The 19,280-nt window shown below is 46.1% G+C and overlaps 2 protein-coding genes across 2 annotated transcripts; one reads left to right on the top strand and one right to left on the bottom strand.

Annotated features, from left to right (window-relative positions):
* Window positions 1-415: 415 nt before the first annotated feature.
* LOC133949197 (endosome/lysosome-associated apoptosis and autophagy regulator family member 2-like) lies at window positions 416-11,292 on the bottom strand. The gene is made up of 22 exons (XM_062383404.1): window positions 11,092-11,292; window positions 7,406-7,526; window positions 7,122-7,311; window positions 6,874-7,021; window positions 6,572-6,661; window positions 6,370-6,475; window positions 6,108-6,257; window positions 5,834-5,922; window positions 5,105-5,285; window positions 4,848-4,976; window positions 4,507-4,597; window positions 4,280-4,382; window positions 4,064-4,201; window positions 3,688-3,960; window positions 3,427-3,600; window positions 2,748-2,937; window positions 2,534-2,630; window positions 2,339-2,440; window positions 2,127-2,253; window positions 1,700-1,878; window positions 995-1,157; window positions 416-853 (listed from the first exon to the last, which is right to left on the bottom strand). Exons 1-22 carry the CDS (start codon window positions 11,191-11,193, stop codon window positions 782-784), a joined length of 3,015 nt encoding a protein of 1,004 aa, XP_062239388.1. The 5' UTR covers window positions 11,194-11,292; the 3' UTR covers window positions 416-781.
* Window positions 11,293-15,426: 4,134 nt separating this feature from the next.
* Window positions 15,427-19,137, top strand: klhl42 (kelch-like family, member 42). The gene is made up of 3 exons (XM_062383223.1): window positions 15,427-16,634; window positions 17,062-17,255; window positions 17,344-19,137. Exons 1-3 carry the CDS (start codon window positions 15,871-15,873, stop codon window positions 17,796-17,798), a joined length of 1,413 nt encoding a protein of 470 aa, XP_062239207.1. The 5' UTR covers window positions 15,427-15,870; the 3' UTR covers window positions 17,799-19,137.
* Window positions 19,138-19,280: the final 143 nt, after the last annotated feature.

Here is a 19,280-nt window from a genome sequence, read left to right as displayed (position 1 = left end):
ACCCTGGTGCTGCTGGATGGACAGAAAACTAAAACTTCAAGAATCAAGTATCTGCAGGTGAGAGAAGAGGAATCCCGCACATTGTCCTATACTTAAAAACATAATACATATGTAATAACGTTTTAATAAAGTACAGGACAATGTTCGGGTTCCTTTCACCTTCATGTTCTTTTTCTCCTACACAACTTTCTGCCTTATAAAAACTAAAATATATTGTCGTAGCCTGAGAAAGTTAATCATATATAGGTATTTGTACTACGTAGTTTTACTTGTACCATTAAGTTATCAATACATAAAAATACTGACAAGCTCGTAGCAGTATATGTGAATACACTTTCGAATAAGTAGTACCTTTGTGTGCATTATTGTGTACATGTACTCTGATGTGTAGGGACTTCAAACAATCACACAAAGCTTCCAAAGCCAAATGGGACTTTAATAAAGGTTCATCGTTATAACACTGATATAAATACATGAATCTGAACAGAAAAGAAACAGATGAAGATACAAAATATACAAAAAACATTAAAAGCGTGTTTGTTTTTCTCTTGCTGCCGTCGAGCTTCCGGGGCGTTGAAGAAGCAGGACCCTGTTTCCTGTGTCGTGGGGTAAAAAGACGTTTTCCTCGCCAGGGAACCAGGAAACGATGGTTCTCCAGTGAAAGCTGGGATCTGTGTTCTAGCTCCTCCCACAACGAAGGGTCACGTACGGCGGTGGGACGGTGACGCTGCCGACGACCGACTGCTCCTCCGTTATTTAACTCTGCGTCTGTTTCCCGGTTTTATCCCAGAACCCATCGGTCGGAGTGGGAGGAGTTCAGCTGCACGGACTCACTGCTCTCGCCGGCCTCGTACTGAAACACACAGATTACAAGATAATATAAGTGAAATATACTGAAAAGTAAAGATAACAAATCTCTTTCAAAGACAACTAAGAGGATCTTTTGCTTCTAGAACTTCCTCGATAGCATAGACTGTAAACAAAGATGGCCGACCTTGCTGGCGATGGCTCGGAGTTTCCCCAGCAGCGTTGGTTTCTTGGTGTAGACCACGTCATCGTCAGGCTCCTCCCCCTCCGCCAGGGCACAGCTGTCGGCGGCCGGGAGCTCGCCATCCTTGTTGGCAGACATCACCAGGCGGGAGTACTTGTACTCCAGCCTGAGCACAGACCACAGGAATACCTCAGTTTTTACTTTATATTGAAAACTTAAATAGTCAAATATAATACATTCTACATGAATTGTTTTTTAATACTTTAATATCATTTTTTAATTTTCCAGTAAACATTTTGACCTCATTCTAAAAAAATCACACTTTTTGCAAATTATTCTTTGTTTCTGACGTAATACTTTTTAGGTTTAAACCAAAGTAATTAAAACAAGTTATTAAATCAAAGTCATTCTAACAAACATTTACCAAAGTCAATCATGAACTGTTTAAGAGGATTAAAACAAAGAAAGAGAATTTTCTGACTTTTTAAGAACTTTAACTTGTTTTTATTTGTGTCGACGACTTAAATTAGCGTAAAAACCTAATTTACAATCTTTAAAATCTGGAGAAGTGCTGTGACGCTTCATCTCCATTCCACTGACAGCTCCTGCCCCCCCTCCCTTTAACTGACACCTCCCAGTGATGGTAATGAGCAGGTTGGGCAGCGAGGAGATCGTCTGTAAAGTGTTAAAGTGGCAGCTTCCTCTCACCTCTTGTTTTTCTTCCAGAAATAACAGGTGAGCGAGATGAGCAGCACGGCCACGAAGGCCCCGCCCCCAACGCCGACCTTCAGCCACAGGGCGATGGCCTCACAGGGGGAGGAGCTTCGAGGAGGCAGCGAGACGCCTCTGGTGCACAACTTGGGCTCGTTCCACACGTACAGGGTTTCCTGAAGAGAGAGACGGTGTGGAGGGGGGGGGCAGATGAAGACATTTGATGACCACAAAAGTAAGTCACATATTTTTGTGTTATTTTAAATTATCAACTGGATCAACAACTTCCTGTGACCTTGAAATCATTCGTGCACGGAGCCAGAAAATCAATCTAACACTTTCAGGTGTAACATTAAAATCCTGGTGCATGTGTGTGTGTGTGTGTGTGTGTGTGTGTGTGTGTGTGTGTGTGTGTGTGTGTTACCTGGACGCCACCCTTGCACGCTCCCTCTATCTTGTGGTAGTCGTCCCCGGCGCAGCGTGGACAGGCGCTGGAGCTCTCCCACAGGAAGTGAAACGTGCATCCATCACATGTTCCTGCAGGACAGGAGCTGAAAGCGAGCACATGCACAAATAGTAGAATAAACTAAACTGCAGTTAATGGCACATCACAGGCGACGCTACATGATAACTGACCTGGGAACAGAGACTTCTCCTCGATCAGATTTCTCTGGGTTACAGCGAACTGTGATGACTGAACTTCGGCCCTGATCACAGGAGGCTGTTGCCTGAGTGGACCTGAGGACAAGAAGAACAACCAAAACATAGTTAGGACATAAAAAAACACACAAAATACACATGAACATTGTGTGTGTCTGCTGGTCACTGCACCTGTAGAAGAAGTTGATGTCTGGAAGGCCCTGGGAGTTTTCTGGGAAAAGATCTGGTTTGGCGTTCATGCCGTTCAGGACGGTGTCGGCTGTTGCTCCTGAGAAAAGAAAAGACACAAAACATTTAAAATCCACCTCGAGCAGCTGTTGATCACACACACACACACACACACACAGACACACACACACGTGCTGCATGGTAACAAGCCTCATACCAACGAAGGTGTCTGCCAGGCTGATGGACTGGGAGGAGATGGCCATCCTGAAGCCGCGGCCGTCCGCCGGTATGATGGTGGACTGGCAGATGAAGCTGTCCACCGAGTTCACGAACTGGGCCGCGTCTCCCTGCTCGTCTTTGCTGGACACGCCCGTGACGTTGTCCGTGCACACAGCAGCTCTCCTCCCCTGCAGCAGACGTGTGCACACGCAAACACTTTGAGATCATCAACTGTCAGTTACGCTGAATATTTCCCCTGCAGCTTTAAAAAAAAATAATTTTATCAAACTGGTCTGCTTGTGATTAAATAGGATTTCTATTCCCATCCTGACAGTTTGACCTTCAAAGATACACGAGATAAGAAAAGTGTCAGTTTGTATTGTGACTACAATATTTCATGTAGTAATATACTAATATAGCAGTAGTAGTTTTTTATTTGTTATATATTTCTAAAGCTTGAAACGTGAGGGAAAAATGATTTTAAAGAACAAAAGCTTTATGTCTTGAGTAAGAGGGGCAGTGGGTCAGAAAACAGAAAAAGAAATCAGTTTAAAAATAGTAACTGTAGATGCAGTTCAGATAGTAAGTGTGTGTGTGTGTCTGTGTGTGTGTGTGTGTGTGTGTGTGTGTGTGTGTGTGTGTGTGTGTCTTTGTGTGTGCGTGTGTGTGTGTGTTACCTCGTGGCCACAGAGGCTGATGTTGAACAGGTGAAGGTATTTCGTGCCTTTGGAGGTGAAGCTTGGGCCGATGGTCAGCGAGGCCTCGGCGCTCAGAGGGCTGAGGTCAAAGGTCAGAGTTCGGTTGTTCTCCGTGTACGTGAAGGAGCAGTCGCTGTAGCAACGAGAGTGCTCCTGATCGGAAAAGGAAATATGAAGTGTTTCAGAATCCAGAATCAGGTATGAAGTACAAGTATGACAAATGGAACCAGAGGTCTGCACCTTGTTGCTGACGCTGCCCGGTCCACACGGGACACAGGCGTCCTGCCCGTAGGTGTGCCGACCGGCCAGGTGCGTGTTGGGCGGACACTCCTGGCATCGGTTGGTGTTCCTGTCGATATAGAAGCCGGCGGGACAGGGGACACAGAGGGCGCCGGACCGCTGGGAGTTCTCCGGGATCAGGGCGCAGGCGCGGCACGCCGACGCCACGCCGTCCAGCACGTTGGTCACGCTGATGGAGTAGAGCTTCACCATGTCACTGACGTACCGACGCTCCTACACACACAGACACACAAGGACACAAACATAAGGTTTACTGGTGCGGATTAGGTAAGTTTCTATATATAAGCTGCAGGAACGTCAAATGAAATGAGCTCACATCCAGAGCGCGGTTGGTTCTCTGGAAGGCCCACGTGTACGAGACCGAGGCGTTCCTGGTCATACTGTGCGAGTACGACTGTTTCCCTTTGCTGCCTTCCCACGACTCCACAACGTTCGTGCTCTTCCTGTTCACATCCTGCAGGGGGCGTCACAACAACACAATAAGATGGGAACAGACTGTAATTAACTGGATCTCACAGTCAAGCACACACACCATCATGAAGTAGAGCTCACAGTCGGCAGAGCACAGGGTCTCGAACACGAAGGTTATTCGGCCAAACTCTCCACCGGTCATCCCTGAGAGAGAAGCAGGGACTCTGCCACAGTGAGACAAACACAGGCGGCAGGTTAGTGAAACAGTGTGATCATGACACTGACAGACACACACACACGTGTTCTCATTCATCACAACACAGTTTACAATACAACCAACACACTCACTTAAAACCGGGCACGTGCAGACTGAGGATCAGATAGTCGTTGTCTGAACTTCCTGCTCCGCTGCGGACGTGGTCTCCTGCCACCTCCCAGCCTGAGGACACACACACACACACACACACACACACACACGATTATATACACATTAATACAATACAACTGATCACAGATCTGTACCTGTGCTGATGAATTATATGAAGTGACAAGAAAACAATATCTCATCTCAAGGTCAGAAAAAAAAAAGAAACAGAAGTTAGTTGGTGTTTTAGTTGGTGTGTTAGTTAGTTAGTGTGTTAGTTAGTGTGTTAGTTTGTGTGTTAGTTATTGTGTTAGTTGGTGCTGACCATTCATGTCGTCACATTTGGAGTTGCCCACGTTGAAACAGGAAGTCTTCATGTTGGAAGGCAGCACGTTCCACCATTTATACTTGTAACCCAACACAGGCTCTGTACCTGCAGAACATTTAGCACACGCTAACACACACACACACACAGACACACACACGTTTTATTTAGACACTACCATAACGTTTTCCTGGTACATCATGTTTGCCCAAGCCCCATCTTTCCAGGATCTTTCAGGCCAGAGAGCTGTGAGTTACCGTTGGTGCCGTCGGAGTGGCTCCCCCGTGGGCAGGGCAGGCAGGTGGAGTCGTTGCTGTTGTAGTAGCCGGGGTTGCAGGGGGGGCAGGCTTCTCTATCTCCGGTCGCAGGAAGCTCCACCGCTCCCGTGACGTTCTCCACGCAAATCTTTGGCTCCACCCAGCGATACAACACCTGCGTCTGCAACCCACAAAGACACAACATAGACAAAAACTAATAAAATGCATGAAAACAAACAATACCATCAACAATACAAAGATCTGCTTCTTTTCTGATCTGGAACTAGCCACTACGGCTCAGCTCTTTAATAAAAGTGAATTCAAACGTTCCCAAGGTCGAGGACAGGAGCCAGGGAAGTGGATTCTGGATCAGGTGACATTCAGAGTGTTTGCTCAGCTTTTCACCGTCTCCTCTCTCATCAGAATGTGAGACGTCTCTGGTTTCTGGTGCGATACACCGAGAGAGAGTCTTTATTCATGTTTATAACCTTATCATTATTAACATTTATTAGTAGTTTCACATTTAAAACAACCATGAATATATGTAGTTATCTTGTATGTATGTAGTCAAAGTTTATCAACTTATCTTTGTCAAGTTGACAGATCAAATGTTTGCCATTAATTAATACTGTATGACAAAGAGTGTGTGTTTGTACGTGTGTGTGTGTGTGTGTGTGTGTGTGTGTGTGTGTGTGTGTGTGTGTGTGTGTGTAAAACATGAGGTCTGACCTTCCCGTCGCTGTCGCAGGCCGTGTGGATCTGGAAATAATCCTCCTCTGAGCACGGCTGCCTCACTTTACATTCTGCCCATCCCTCGTCTGAGAGAAGAGTCGCACACAGAGGACGATGAAACGCAAACGGACACAGTGATGCAGAGAAAACGTGAAGAACAAACATTTCATCCTTTTCTATCTTAATCGTTTATTTTACTGCATTTGTTGCAGCTCGTATAAGAGCTTTGAGGATGTACTTTTAGTGTGTGTGTGTGTTGTTGTGTACATACGTGAGTAGTAGTGTTCGGGGCAGGCTGCACAGGACGACGCCCCCTTCACGGAGTAGGTGTTGCTGGGACACGGCTGACAGGACGAGGAGCCGGGGGATTCGCTGAACCAGCCGGGTCGACACGGAAAACACTCGGACGTGTAGGCTACACCTGAACACACACACACACACACAGTTTATGTGACAGCTGCATAGCACGAACACACAACTTTTACCCCCAAGTCTTTACATCAAAGTGAAATTCAGTTCTTTTGAAAGTTTACCTTCTATCTGAATGTTCTTGAGCAGCACTGGTTTGACCATCTTCCCTCCCACCAGGATGCCGGTGGTTCTCCAGTATAAGATGTTTGTGCCAGACTTTAGACTCACCTAGAACACACAGATACACACAGTGAGACACACACACAATCCATAAAACTGTACAAACACACACAGACACACACAAAGGCAGAGTCACATCCTCACCGTGTGTGTGTCCCACTCTCCATTGCTGGTGGCTTTAATCCACTTCTGGTCGTCAGTCTGGGCCATTTCCTGACACTGTTCATTCTGCACCTGAACACATGGTAACACAACTATTTATCATTCACAGATATTTTCAGATGTGTAAAACTTTCCAAGCTCCAAATGTAACTTTCAAAGAAGGAGTGAAAGAAGCAGTAGCCGGGGGAAATATCCTCGGTATAAAACAAACAATAATTCAGCCTTTGAACGCCTCTGAGAGCCTGATGCATGTGATGGTGCAGGATGCAGTCGCAGGTGCGTACATAGAACTCAAAGAAGATGTTGTTGTCGGGGAACTGGTAGGTGAAGGAGACAGAGCCCTGTTTCTCCAGATGAACCGCGTAAACCAGAGACACCGTGCACTCGTCACGGTTCGATTCCAGGTAAACACCCTGCGGCGTCCACGATGAGCTGCAGCGACAACAAAGCAACACAACAGTGAAGAACAAGAGCTGTAATGCATCTACATTCACCTCCAGGTTTCTGTGGGAGGAGCTCGTGTCTGTGTCACCTGTTGCACGCCAGAATGTCCTCGCCGTTCGGCCCCGGGTCCAGGAAGCTGGCCAGGCTGGTGAAGCCGGCAGGGATGGCGTCCCATTGGTCGAAGCGGAGGCCGCTGCCCAGAGAGTAGGAGCCGGCTGCACAGGACGTGCACCGCTGCGTGGACATCTCCAAGAACTTTCCAGCCGGGCAGGAGAAGGCTGTGAGACAGAGAGGAACAGAAGAGTCATGTTGACGTGTGAATATACCGTGTAAACACACAAACACACACACTAACACACAGGCAGCACTCACAGCAGTCGGTTCCTCTGGTCGGAGGTGGAAGGTCTGAGCAGGAACCAGGACTGTGAGGGATGGTGACTCTCCATCGTGACCCGGTGCTGTCACACTCTGTGTACTGGTAGTAGTAGTCTGTCTGCAGAACACACACACAGACACACACACACACACAGATAAGACCACACACATACAAAGATCAACACAATTAGGTGGATTGATTTGCAGAGCCTGTTGCATGAAAGTCTCAAACTGTTAGAAGTAGAGACATTAAACTTGTCTGTGTTGCTCCCGTCACACACGATATTTGATGCATCTGCTTCTACACGAGCGTGAAGCTTCGTGACTCCGTATCAAACAGAGAGCCGGTCACATGACAGGGAACATTGGGAGATGAAAGAGTTTTCAGGGCTGACCCCATTCGCCACAGCAACCCACTGTCAGTCTCTCTAATGGTCCATTAGGGGAACGACAGCAGGTCACTGGTACAGTCGCTTCTGTCCAAGGACGACCGCTCGGGACATTGTTCTCATCATGTGAACGGACGGGACATTGTTCTCATCATGTGAACGGACGGGACATTGATTCATACGAGAGTCATTTATTATAATGATGCTTTTAGTCTGAAGGGGAACAAGAGGAGCATCTCGTCGACAACAAAGAGAACTAATATATACAGGTCATAATAATAATCTGAGTGGCTTCAGTCAAGGCAACGAGAAGTACATTGAACTTCATGTTCCATGTTCAGCTTTATCCTTTAGACTAACATGTCAATTTAACTGAATTGAGAAAAACGTTACGCATTAGAATGGTCCCTTATTTAAAATGCATAAACCTCCAGCAGGTCTGCACAGGCCGCTTGAACCCGCCTTCTGATCCAGAGCCAGAATCTGAAGGGTTTCTCTTCAGGGCTCGCCTCTCATGCTTGCACCAAGTGTCATGGAAATCTGTTGAGTCGTTTGTTTTTTCTGACAAACAAACTAATGTGAAGTGAAACGGGGGGGCGACCTTTTGTTGTCCCTGTCAAGCACCAACCCCCCCCCCCCCCCCCCTTATCAGAGGATAATGGATTAAAAGCTAATGGATGCACAAAAGTCAAACTGCAGCGTTCGTGTGTATTTGCAGAATGAACAGTAAGATATGCTGTGAAATACACAGTACACAGTACATTTGCATACATCCCATCTTTTCCTGCTGTCGACTCTAATCCTACACCCCCCTCCCCTCCCCCCCCCCCCCCCCCGACTCAAAGGTTGGTTTGTCATGGCGTTGAATTTTAACCCAGCCCCTTCTCCTCTATCTGCTTTCCACCAGTCCCCATGACAACCAGTGTGAGTCATACAGGAGACCAGAGAAACAAATTAGCCCCCCCCCCCCCCCCCCCCCTCTATTCCTCCCTCCACTGTTTACACATTAGCTCGGGGCGCCCTCAGACCCATTGTTTGCCCATTAGCAGGTGAATGGCAGGTTGCCACGCTACCACGACGCCTCTCACATGTTCACTTGTTTGTTTCTGCAGGGATGTGATGGGTCATGTAGAAGAGGTCTGGCTTATCTGCACAACACACACACACACAACAAACACAAACACACAAACATCCTGCATCTAAACCATCCTCCTCTCATCCCTGATTGATTCGGCCTGAACACACGTCGCAGGTCGTTCCCACTGTTCCACTTTACTCAGCGGCCATAGACTTTATTATAGATAGACTGTATTATAGATACAGTATTATAGATAGACTGTATTATAGATACAGTATTATAGATACAGTGTATGGCACTGAGGTGTGGGTGCTCGGCTGCAGCCGGCCGGACGCCAGCCTGCGGACGCCACTGCTTCGGCTGAGCAGCAGGTTCGGGGGAGGAGATGGAGATCTGCCAGAGCGAGGCTTTCACCGTCCGAGGAAGTTAATTAAATGTGCAACGCAAGCTGCACTCACAGGTTCTTGAATTCTTCAAATACAGGCCTCGTGGGAAAGTGACGGATTAACAAACACAAGACAAAGCGTAGAATACAGGTTCCACTTTCTGGAGAGGGAGTATTAACAAGCTGTGATTAATGGCTCTAATAATGGTGGTTAAATTATTTACCGATGGTTTATTGATAGAATAAGATTTGAGCTCTGACCTTGTGGAAAACAGCGGCAGAACATCTGGAACAAAATCCAGCTCATTAACATTCAGAACTGCAGAGTTGGTTGATTACTAGAAAATCTCTTTATTAAGGTTTATGAACGTTTATAAGTGACTGGGTAACTTTGGCTTCTGGTTTATTATAAGTTGATAAAACAATGTATAGTTGAGGTAGATTACTGCAGGCTCGGCCACTCTGAGGGGTCATTGTCAGTAAGTTTTAGGCAGGGTCATATTAGAATATTTTAAACTAAGGAAAGAAGGTGTAGAGTTATGTTTAAGCCATTTTAATACCATTAGGGAAATTTTTTTAAATGACAAACCTGTTGTATCTGTCATTTTGAGGAAGAAAGAAGAGTTTTAAGGGAGGTTTCATGATGCTGGTGAGTTGGAAGGGTGTATAAGGCAGGAGGAGGGTTTTTCACAACCTGGCAACCCAAAGGTTTTTGTAATTCATAGATTATAAAAATGATCCATTGACCATTAATAAAGACATTAATTATATACAAACTTGTTTTTATAATGATAAAATGAAGCTTCATCATTTAAGTCTCAGCAATAAAGTGATTAAAATAAGATAAGATAAGATAAAACGTCATTGATCCCACGCCGGGGAAATTCCCCTATGACAGCAGCAGATGAGTCAGAATGAAGTTGACAAGAGAATAAAACTATGAACTATAAAAAATGTATGCGAATGTGTATAATATAAACTTTTAACTACAGCAACAATTTCAATTTTATTTAAAAATTGTTTTTCAGTAAGGTGCAATAATCCAGGATGATGCCCAATAACTGTTTTTGTAAATTGGCATAAGGAGGTGATGTAAAATGCCAAATCATTCCTAGCTTTTATTAAACAGGACGTTAATATTGAGTTTAACCAAACAATTGAACTTCTAAAATATATATACATATGGGTCAGTGACGTCCTCGTGTTGCTTTAAGGCTCCAGGATAAAACCCCTCATGGATCCCTGCTGCTGCCAGAACCCAGATTTTCATAGAAACACTAAATTGAACAGACACCTCACCGGATGTGATGCAAACAACCGTTTTCAATATAATCAGTGATTAGCTGCCACTTGCACATTGTGTGTTATATGACAGAACACCCTGTCTTTATCCTCCACCTCCTCCTCCTCCTCAGCGGGGGCTCGTGTCGCCCTGGCGGGCAGGAGGCTGCTCAGAGGAGGGATGGAGGCCAGCAAACAGCCTCATCGTGTTTACAGTCAACATGAAGCACGTTTTAATCCGATCAGCAGCGAGGAGAGACTCGTGTGTTCCTGCACAGAGACCCAGACACCGCACAGCCAATATTTAAACATACAGGGGAGGGGGTGCCATTTTTAGTATTCGTGCTTTTATTTGTGCAGGAGGAGACGCAGCTCGGATCTTCTCTGGTTCTGTGCATGTGTGCATGGACACGTTCTGCATTCAGGTGATGTGCAATGAAAACATCCTCAGGACAGCAGAGATTTAAAGAAATATTCCAGATTAAAGCGTCTTTGTTGTGTTGTGCATGATGATGATGATGATGATGAGGATAAAAAACACACAACTCACCTCCTCGCACGGCCGCAGGTCCGCGGACACGGCTGAAGAGCAGGACGTGGTGATGAGCAGGAGGCAGCGGAGGAACCGGGAGGTCCACGCCTGCTCCCGCATCCTCAGCTCGGATCACGAGCAGCCGGCGGTCCGCTGAAAGAGGCCGAGCGGTGACGGTGCGTGAGGAGCCCGAGTCATTGATGCGTCTGCCCGGGTATCAGCCTCCTCCCTGCCCGGGTCTCCTCCTCCACCCACACACCGTCATCACACGCAGACTAACACACAGACATCCGGCCACGACTTTCAGATTCAGACTTTAAATCTTTCATGAATTCATTCTCCTAAATTCAATTGCCATTTTTCTATCCCCAAAAAATATTTTCTAATTAAAATTGTATATTGAAAATAAACTACAGAAAACATATTTCATAAAGAGTTTTTAGATATTTTTTTAATTGACCATATATATAATTTTGAATTACATCTCCCACACACCCATAGACAATTAAATGAGGAATCAATTACTTTATTTAGGCTCTACAGTCTATATAGGGCGTCTGTGCTCTTATTGTGAAGCCTCAGGTCTGTTGTCATTCTCGTGAGCTTCACTTCTCTCAGACAGGGACGTCACAGCAAACCTTATCTTGATTGACAGCTGGAGATGAACAGAGCTGCTGAGCTCATTACAAGTGACGGGAGGAGAATAAGCTGCAGATTCTACCCCAGAGGGGGCTGAGGGACACTCTTTACTTTCTATTTTACATTATAATAAAACAATTATAATGGTATTTTGCATTTAGTTGCCATTTTGGCCATATTTCACATTTTTAATTTGAGGTACTTGTACTTCTCTTTGAAGCTGAAACATCGTGTCCGAGTCGCTTTATTAACATCTCCCTTTTACAGGTAAGAAATTAATGATAAGGCTCTGTGAAGATGTTACTAAGTTGTTTTGTTACAATATTATAATTATTTTGATAGTTGAATTCGTGATTGTGTGATGTTTGTGCAGCTAGTTGTATCGCACTGTTAAGTAGCTGGCTAAACTCTGCTATTCCAGTGGCAGGCATGGAGCACAGCACTCATGCTACGAGGGTAGCATGAGTGCAACAGATGTTGTGTGCATTGTGCCCATGGTTAGCTTAGCAAGAAACACAAACAGAGAGTAAGATGTTGCTAATGTGTATGTGTGTGGTTAATGTTCACTATGTTTATGGGTGTAAATAATAAGGATTAAGATATTTTTGTTCATTGCCAATAATTTAAGTTAATGTTCAAGGAGTATTAGGCCATTTCCATATGTTTTTACCTGTCCATTTACCTGTATAGGAAAAGTGAATGGAGAGAAAATGCATGACATTGTTCAGTATTTAATATTCAAAGTCTCTTTATTAACATCTCCCCTTTCCACCAACCAAACATGCAATCTGTTATATTACACATGCAAGGTAGCACTCTCTAGTTGGGCTCTGAGGAGATCAGGTCCTAAACGGCCTCCTCAAGAGTTTGCCCATTGAAGAGAAGAACCTGAGGAAAGATCCTTTCTTTTTAGGAGGAGGTGACATCAACAGAATCCTTAATTCATCAATGAAGACGCAGTCACACGTCTGTGTCTCCATGATTTGCAGGATCTCCCTCGCATTGCCAACTTTCTTCAGCAGCACCTTGAACAAGGCCTTGTGGATCTCCTTCTCATTTTCTAATGTGGTTGAGATCTTTTTATCAGGCTTGATCTCCTGCTGGGCCTTCTCTATGAGATTGTTGATGAGGCTACGCCCATTTACCACACTCGGTGGTGCTTTGGCCTTCCTTATGGTGTAAATTACCAGTGCTGAAATAACCGAGGCAATCTTTCCGTGATCTAAGTTTGGCGTTGACTTCTTTCTTGGTTCACCAGGATGCTGGACTTCAGAAGCCTGCCTTGGCTGGACAGAAGTTTTGCAAATACTTTCATGTGGTTCCTCCTTAGCGTCACATTTCCCAGCATCACCACTTCCATCATCGGAGGATTCGTCTCCAGAATCTTCATCATCAGAATCGAAACTCTCCTCTGAATCTGAAAAATTATGAGAGATGATCCTGACTTCTTCATCCATGTCCTCTTGAGGTTCCTGGTCTTCTTCATCACAGTCCTCAGAAGATTTATCGCCAGAATTTTCATCTTCAGAAGATTCATCTCCGGAATTTTCTTCATCAGAATTCAAACTCTCCTTTGAATCTGAAAGGTGATGTGAGATGACCCTCAATGCTTCTTCCATGTCCTCTTGAGGGTCCTGGTCTTCTACATCACATTGGTTGATTGATTTAGTGGCAACCAGTGGGGGACCATACCCATCATCTGAAGATTCAACTTCAGAATTTTCATCTTCTTCATTTCCATGATCAGAATGTTCATCATCTGAACATTCATCTCCAGAACTTCCATCATCAGATTTCCCTCTCTCCTCTGACTTTCTCAGATGTGAGATACCTCTGACTTGGTAACCCCTGTGCTTGTGAAGGTCCTGGTCTTCTTCTTGACTGTAGGTGGTGGATGAAGAGCTCAAGCAATTTGTCATATTGCCAATGAGAGAGATCATTGTGTGGAAGGTGTCTGGAAGGTCACAGCTTCCCTCAGAAGTGTCTCTAAGCATCAAGCCCATGTGGTTGTTAATTTTGCTCACAGTCTCTCGAGCAATCAACCGGCTGAATTCAGATACGCTCTCACAGTATCTTCTTGATTCATCTGATGAATTGGTAGAGAAGAACTGTGGAAAGTTGTCCTTCATGTTCTCCACGACGTATTCCTCATCCACACCGAAGTAGCTTTGATCCGGTGAATTCTTCTGAATCCTTGGGGATTTCTTTTTCCCATCTAAAATGATCTTCTTGATGTTTTTCTTGATTTCCCTTGTGGTCAGGTCAAGAACCTGTTTGCAGTTCCTGTCCAACATGATTGGGGACAAGATCACCGGAGCAGGATTCTTACGGGTAATCCGGTTGAGTCTGGTTGAGTCCATGTTGAATATTTAGTTTTAGTAACTAGTTTGGGAACAATGTCTCAAAAGGTGAATGGATCTCGTTACTTCAGCATCTTCCACTTTGTTCAGCCAGTATAAGGACAATGCCTTACATCTATTTTCTCTAATAAGGTGGCATCATAGGGAGAGGAAACTCACCCAACCAAATGAAGTTTAAAGGTTAAAGGGATAAAGTAAAGGAGAAGTAAAACAGGAAGTAGGAAACAGAGGAATCAGGATATTGTGACATACTGTCAGTAATTTACCTTGATGTTGTTTTCCACCCAACAATCTTCTTCTTTGATCAGTTTATTAGCGGATGGCAACCTACTGTTTTGAGAGTGTGTGAATCAGAGTTATCGAGGTCATAATAAAATAATCTTGAAATCTATACAGAGTCTCATATATCTCATTAACTAAATCTTGCCTACGTTTGATGAAAATAACTTTAGCGACATGATTTGTAACTCTTCTACCTGCTGTAATGCTGCTGCAATCACTACCATCTCCCTGTGGAAACTGACAGGTTCTTTCCACATTGTGATTTCTTTAAGTTGTCATTTATGGCCGGTAGGTAGGTGGATTTAATGTGTGCCCCTAAATATTCTGCTTGTGCTCCTAATATTTTCAGTAGGACGATATGTGCTGCTTGTAAAAGAAGTTAGTCTGGAGCCCTGAGTCGGCAGGAGCAGGACGATGAAATGAAAGCATGTAATTTTGCATTTTGAGAGTAAAGTTGAATTTTGATATCAAACTATTTTATATTTGAGTGAACGACTGGAGCCTGGATTAAAGTCCTTGTGTGGATGAGCTCCTCTTCTCCCGTCTTTCTCATACCTGAACCCTGATCCTCTTCTATATGATCCAGGGCCCAGTGCAGGGAAAGGGTTTCCGTAATTGTCTCCTCCTCAAACGGCCCTGACCCGTCCTGTGGAGCAGAGACACCCACATCTCATGGTTTGTCTCAAACTGAGAAAACCGAGGACAAACATCACAGAGCTGCAATGTTTGACCGATGGATGTACTCACACAAAGAAACACAGTAACAAGCACAGGGAACCAAAGACTTTACCAGAATAAAAGAAACAACACACTTCTGGGATGGATGGATGAAGGGATGGGGGGATGAAGGGATAGATGGGTGGATGATGGGATGGGTCGATGAAGGGATGGATGGTGGGATGGATGGATGCAGGGATGGACGTCCTGTGGAATTGCTCCAATGGAAAGTTCTTGTTTGGTTTAATTTCCTCCAGTGCCCGTTGACTAATGACACGAGCTATTCCTCCCTCCACCGCCAGATGTCAGCACGCTGCTTATAAAAAACAACAACAACAACACCTCACGAAGAAGAAAAACCCGGATATGACGGCGGTGCAGAATCATAACAGCTAAACTGTGACAGCTCGGCAGCGTCCTCATAACATGCGATGGGAAGCGATCCTGCAACCTTCAGGTTCAACGGACGTTATCTAAGCCACAGCTCCAGGGGCCGGGGCGACGTTTCACCGAGCCGCGGAGGAATGCTAACCCGAGGAAAGGGCTCGTTCGGTTAGGTTTGTCCCGTAGCTGCAGCCGCTGTTCCCCGGCTAACTGCTTAGCTGCCCCCCCTCCCCCGGCTAATGGAAGCGGCTCCATGGACGATCTATGGGCCGAACATGACCATATATAGACCGGCCGCAGAGCTCCCTCGCCGGTGAAATGTAAACGGTGGCTCGCTGCGGAGAGGCTGACAAAGGGCACCCAGAGAAAACCCCCCAAACTCGGCTCGAGGTGGAAGGAGTGCGCCACTGGCACCATGTCGTCCGAGCAGATCATCGCCATCGTCATGGATGACAAAATCTACGAGGTGAACAAGAAGAAGCTGATCGAGAAGAGCGACTACTTCCGCGCCCTGTACAGCTCCGGGATGCGGGAGTCCACGGAGGACTCGGTGCAGCTGCAGGGGCTCAGCGTCCCGGGCCTGGAGCTGGTCCTGGAGTTCATCAACACCTCCAAGGTCCAGGTGGTCAACGAGACCCTGGAGGACCTGATCGAGACCGCCTCCTTCCTGCAGGTCACCTCCATCCTCAAGCTCCTGACCTCGGAGATCCGCCTGGACAACTGCGTGGAGCTGTACAGCCTCTCCGAGGTCTACGGGACCCACGACCTGCGCAACGCCTGCCTCAAGTACATGAGCTGCCACTACCACCCCATGCTGAGGCGGCCCGAGTTCAGCCGCCTCCCCCCGGCCGTCAGGGAGGAGGTCAGGGAGATGCGCATGAAAGGCACCGCCACCCTCATCGCCATCGGAGACTTCACCTGTCTGTCCCTGGACGTGCCTTACCAGGACGAGACCTGGTCCATGCTGAGGTACGGAGAAGTGGAGCAGCGGTGGAAGCCACTGGCCAACAACCTCCCTCCAGACATGATCAACGTCAGGGGCTACGGCTCGGCCGTGCTGGACAACTACCTGTTCATCGTGGGCGGCTACAGGATGACGAGTCAGGAGATCTCTGCCGTGCACTGCTACAACCCCAGCAGGAACGAGTGGAACCAGGTGGCTCCGCTCAACCAGAAAAGGTAGATCCACATCGAGGTTCTGGTCCTGATCCATCACAAGATCTCCTCGACTGATCAGAGCCCTAATTCATTCTGCAGCAGGACAATGAGCTCATCAATATCAGGCAGCAAAATGTTTTTCATCAAGATCTGTGAGTTATTCCCTGGAAAACCCTGAAAATGTTCAAAATCCACGTATCTCACAACGTTAAAGAAAGAGATAAGAACATTTCTGGATCTGCCCCAAATTTGTGTGGGTTCGTCCCTTTAACACACCACATCCATTTAATAGTTTTTGCGTAATCTTGTTTACAAACAAACAAACAAAGGGACACGGGTGTAAACATTACCTTTATTGGTGGATTCCTGCAGGAGAGGGTCTGACCTCACAAAGTCCTGGTCTTACCATCATGGAGTCAATCGTCTCATTGTGTCCCCTCCTGTCCAGGTCCAACTTCAAGCTGCTGGCGGTGCAAGGGAAGCTGTACGCTGTGGGGGGGCAGTCCCTGGGCACGGTGGAGTGTTACAGCCCGGAGCAGGACTGGTGGACCTGCTTGTCCTCGATGCCCGACCCGCTGGCCGAGTTCTCCGCCTGTGAATGCCAGGGGATGATCTACATCATGGGTGGATACACTGCAAGAGGTTAGTATGTGTAAGCTTCACGATCTTCTTAAATCGCCTTTAACTGTTGCTTCTTTAACTTTGACATGTTTTATTCTGTGTCTGACAGACAGGAACACAAACGTCCTCCGTTACTGCCCCACCTCCGACACCTGGACGGTGTTCCGGTCGTGCTCCGCTCACATCCGTAAGCAGCAGATGCTCTCAGTGGAGGACACCATCTACCTGGTGGGCGGCTACACCCACGAGCTGGAGGCGGGGCAGCGGCAGCGGCGTCCCAGCCAGACGGAGGACGTGCTGACGGTGCAGTCCTACAACATCTCCACGGGGGAGTGGTTCCATCTGAAGGAGAACACGTCCAAGTCGGGCCTGAACCTGACGTGCACGCTGCACAACGACGGCATCTACATCATGAGCCGGGACGTGAGCCTGCCCACCAGCCTGGAGCACCGCGTCTTCCTGAAGTACAACATCTTCTCCGACGCCTGGGAGGCCTTCAGGCGCTTCCCGGCTCTGGGACAGAACATGCTGCTGTGCTCGCTTTACCTCCCCAACATGCTATGATCCACGGGGACGATGGGGGAAGACGTCGGTGAACAGACAGACAGAGGAGCCGCCGCAGCATTAATATAGACCAGTGTGTGGCTTGCTTGTCATTAACGGGAACAGTGTCTGGGTGTCAGGCGGAAAACCTTGTGACCACTGTGCCTCAAAAAGAAAAGAAAAGCACTACTACATTGTACATAACTGCTGTGGATGCAAAAACTAAAGCTACAACAAGTGTGAAGATGATGAAGCGCCATGGCCCCCGAAGGTCGACAGCATCAGAACAGATTGTGTGGCTCTCATGTGTTAAAGTGAAGGTTGCATTCAAATCACAGAGATGCTCGTCTGTTTCTCTGAAGACGATTATACAGAAGTGTTTGAAGAAGCTGCTCTGAAGTTATTAACAGAATCCTCCTGTTTCCTAATTTACGACTTGTTCCTGATTCAGGAGCCAGATTAGGAAACAGATAAAAAATTTGGGAATAAGCATGAACCTGCATATATGAGCATAACAGCAGTTAGTGGTATTCAACAAGCTTCTGTGTTTTTCAGAGAAACCGATGGTTATAATTGGAATTTCACACTAATACATGACTGGCCACAAACCGGGGCTTATTATAACAGCATGCGTGAAAAAAATCGATTGGCCGCAGAACTCCTCATGTTTACACTCCACATATGGTGTTGATGTAAGTTTCCATCCATAATTCACTACAGACCTTAAAATATCTTAGAAGCGAAACACAGGTATTCCCTCGATTGTGCTGCACATGGGAGATTATCCCTAAATAATGGTTTTGGTTTTACACTGCCAGGTTTATGGGGATTGGAAGTTTCTTGAGTGGTGGCGTGTTAAGAGGCTCGGGGGGGTACGTCATGTGTCGTACGTACACTCGCACACTTGTCTTATTTCCTAGAGACACACCATACAAAGCTTAAAGGGCAATTCCATGAAATGGACGATGCACATGTGCCTTCTGCAAACTCAGTTAAGTCGAAACTTGATACGAAAAAACAAACAAAAAAAAGCACAAAATGCAAAATTGTTATGTCGCCAGCAACTGACCAAAACTGCTGTGTTTGTATTTTACTTTCTGCTGAAGCAAGATTTGTAATCGAGGTACTTCTCAGTTCCTTGAATAAATAATGTGTGTGTGTGTGCGTGTGTGTTTGTGTGCGTGTGAGAAGGTTTGCAAAAATAATCCGCAAAGTTAATTTTATTCCTTGAACTCGTCAGTTTGTGAATGAAAGCTGCACTGAGAGCGTTTTGATGGATTTCAGCTTTTTTCTGCTTTAATTATCAGTTTGACCATTTGGATGAATTGAGGTCACGATAATAAAGATGATGTTCAGGGTCTGTGGTCATATCCTGTTTTTTAAATGTACACATTCTGCTTGTTTGGTTATTTTCCATTCAAACTTTACTGAAGCATCAGAGAAGTCAGATCGTTCATAATGTGGAAAATATGTGACCGGGATCATTGTAGTAAATCCTCCTGA

Source organism: Platichthys flesus, chromosome 23, assembly GCF_949316205.1.
Source record: "Platichthys flesus chromosome 23, fPlaFle2.1, whole genome shotgun sequence".
Taxonomy (NCBI): Eukaryota; Metazoa; Chordata; class Actinopteri; order Pleuronectiformes; family Pleuronectidae; genus Platichthys; species Platichthys flesus.
This window is presented reverse-complemented; position numbering and strand designations above follow the sequence as displayed.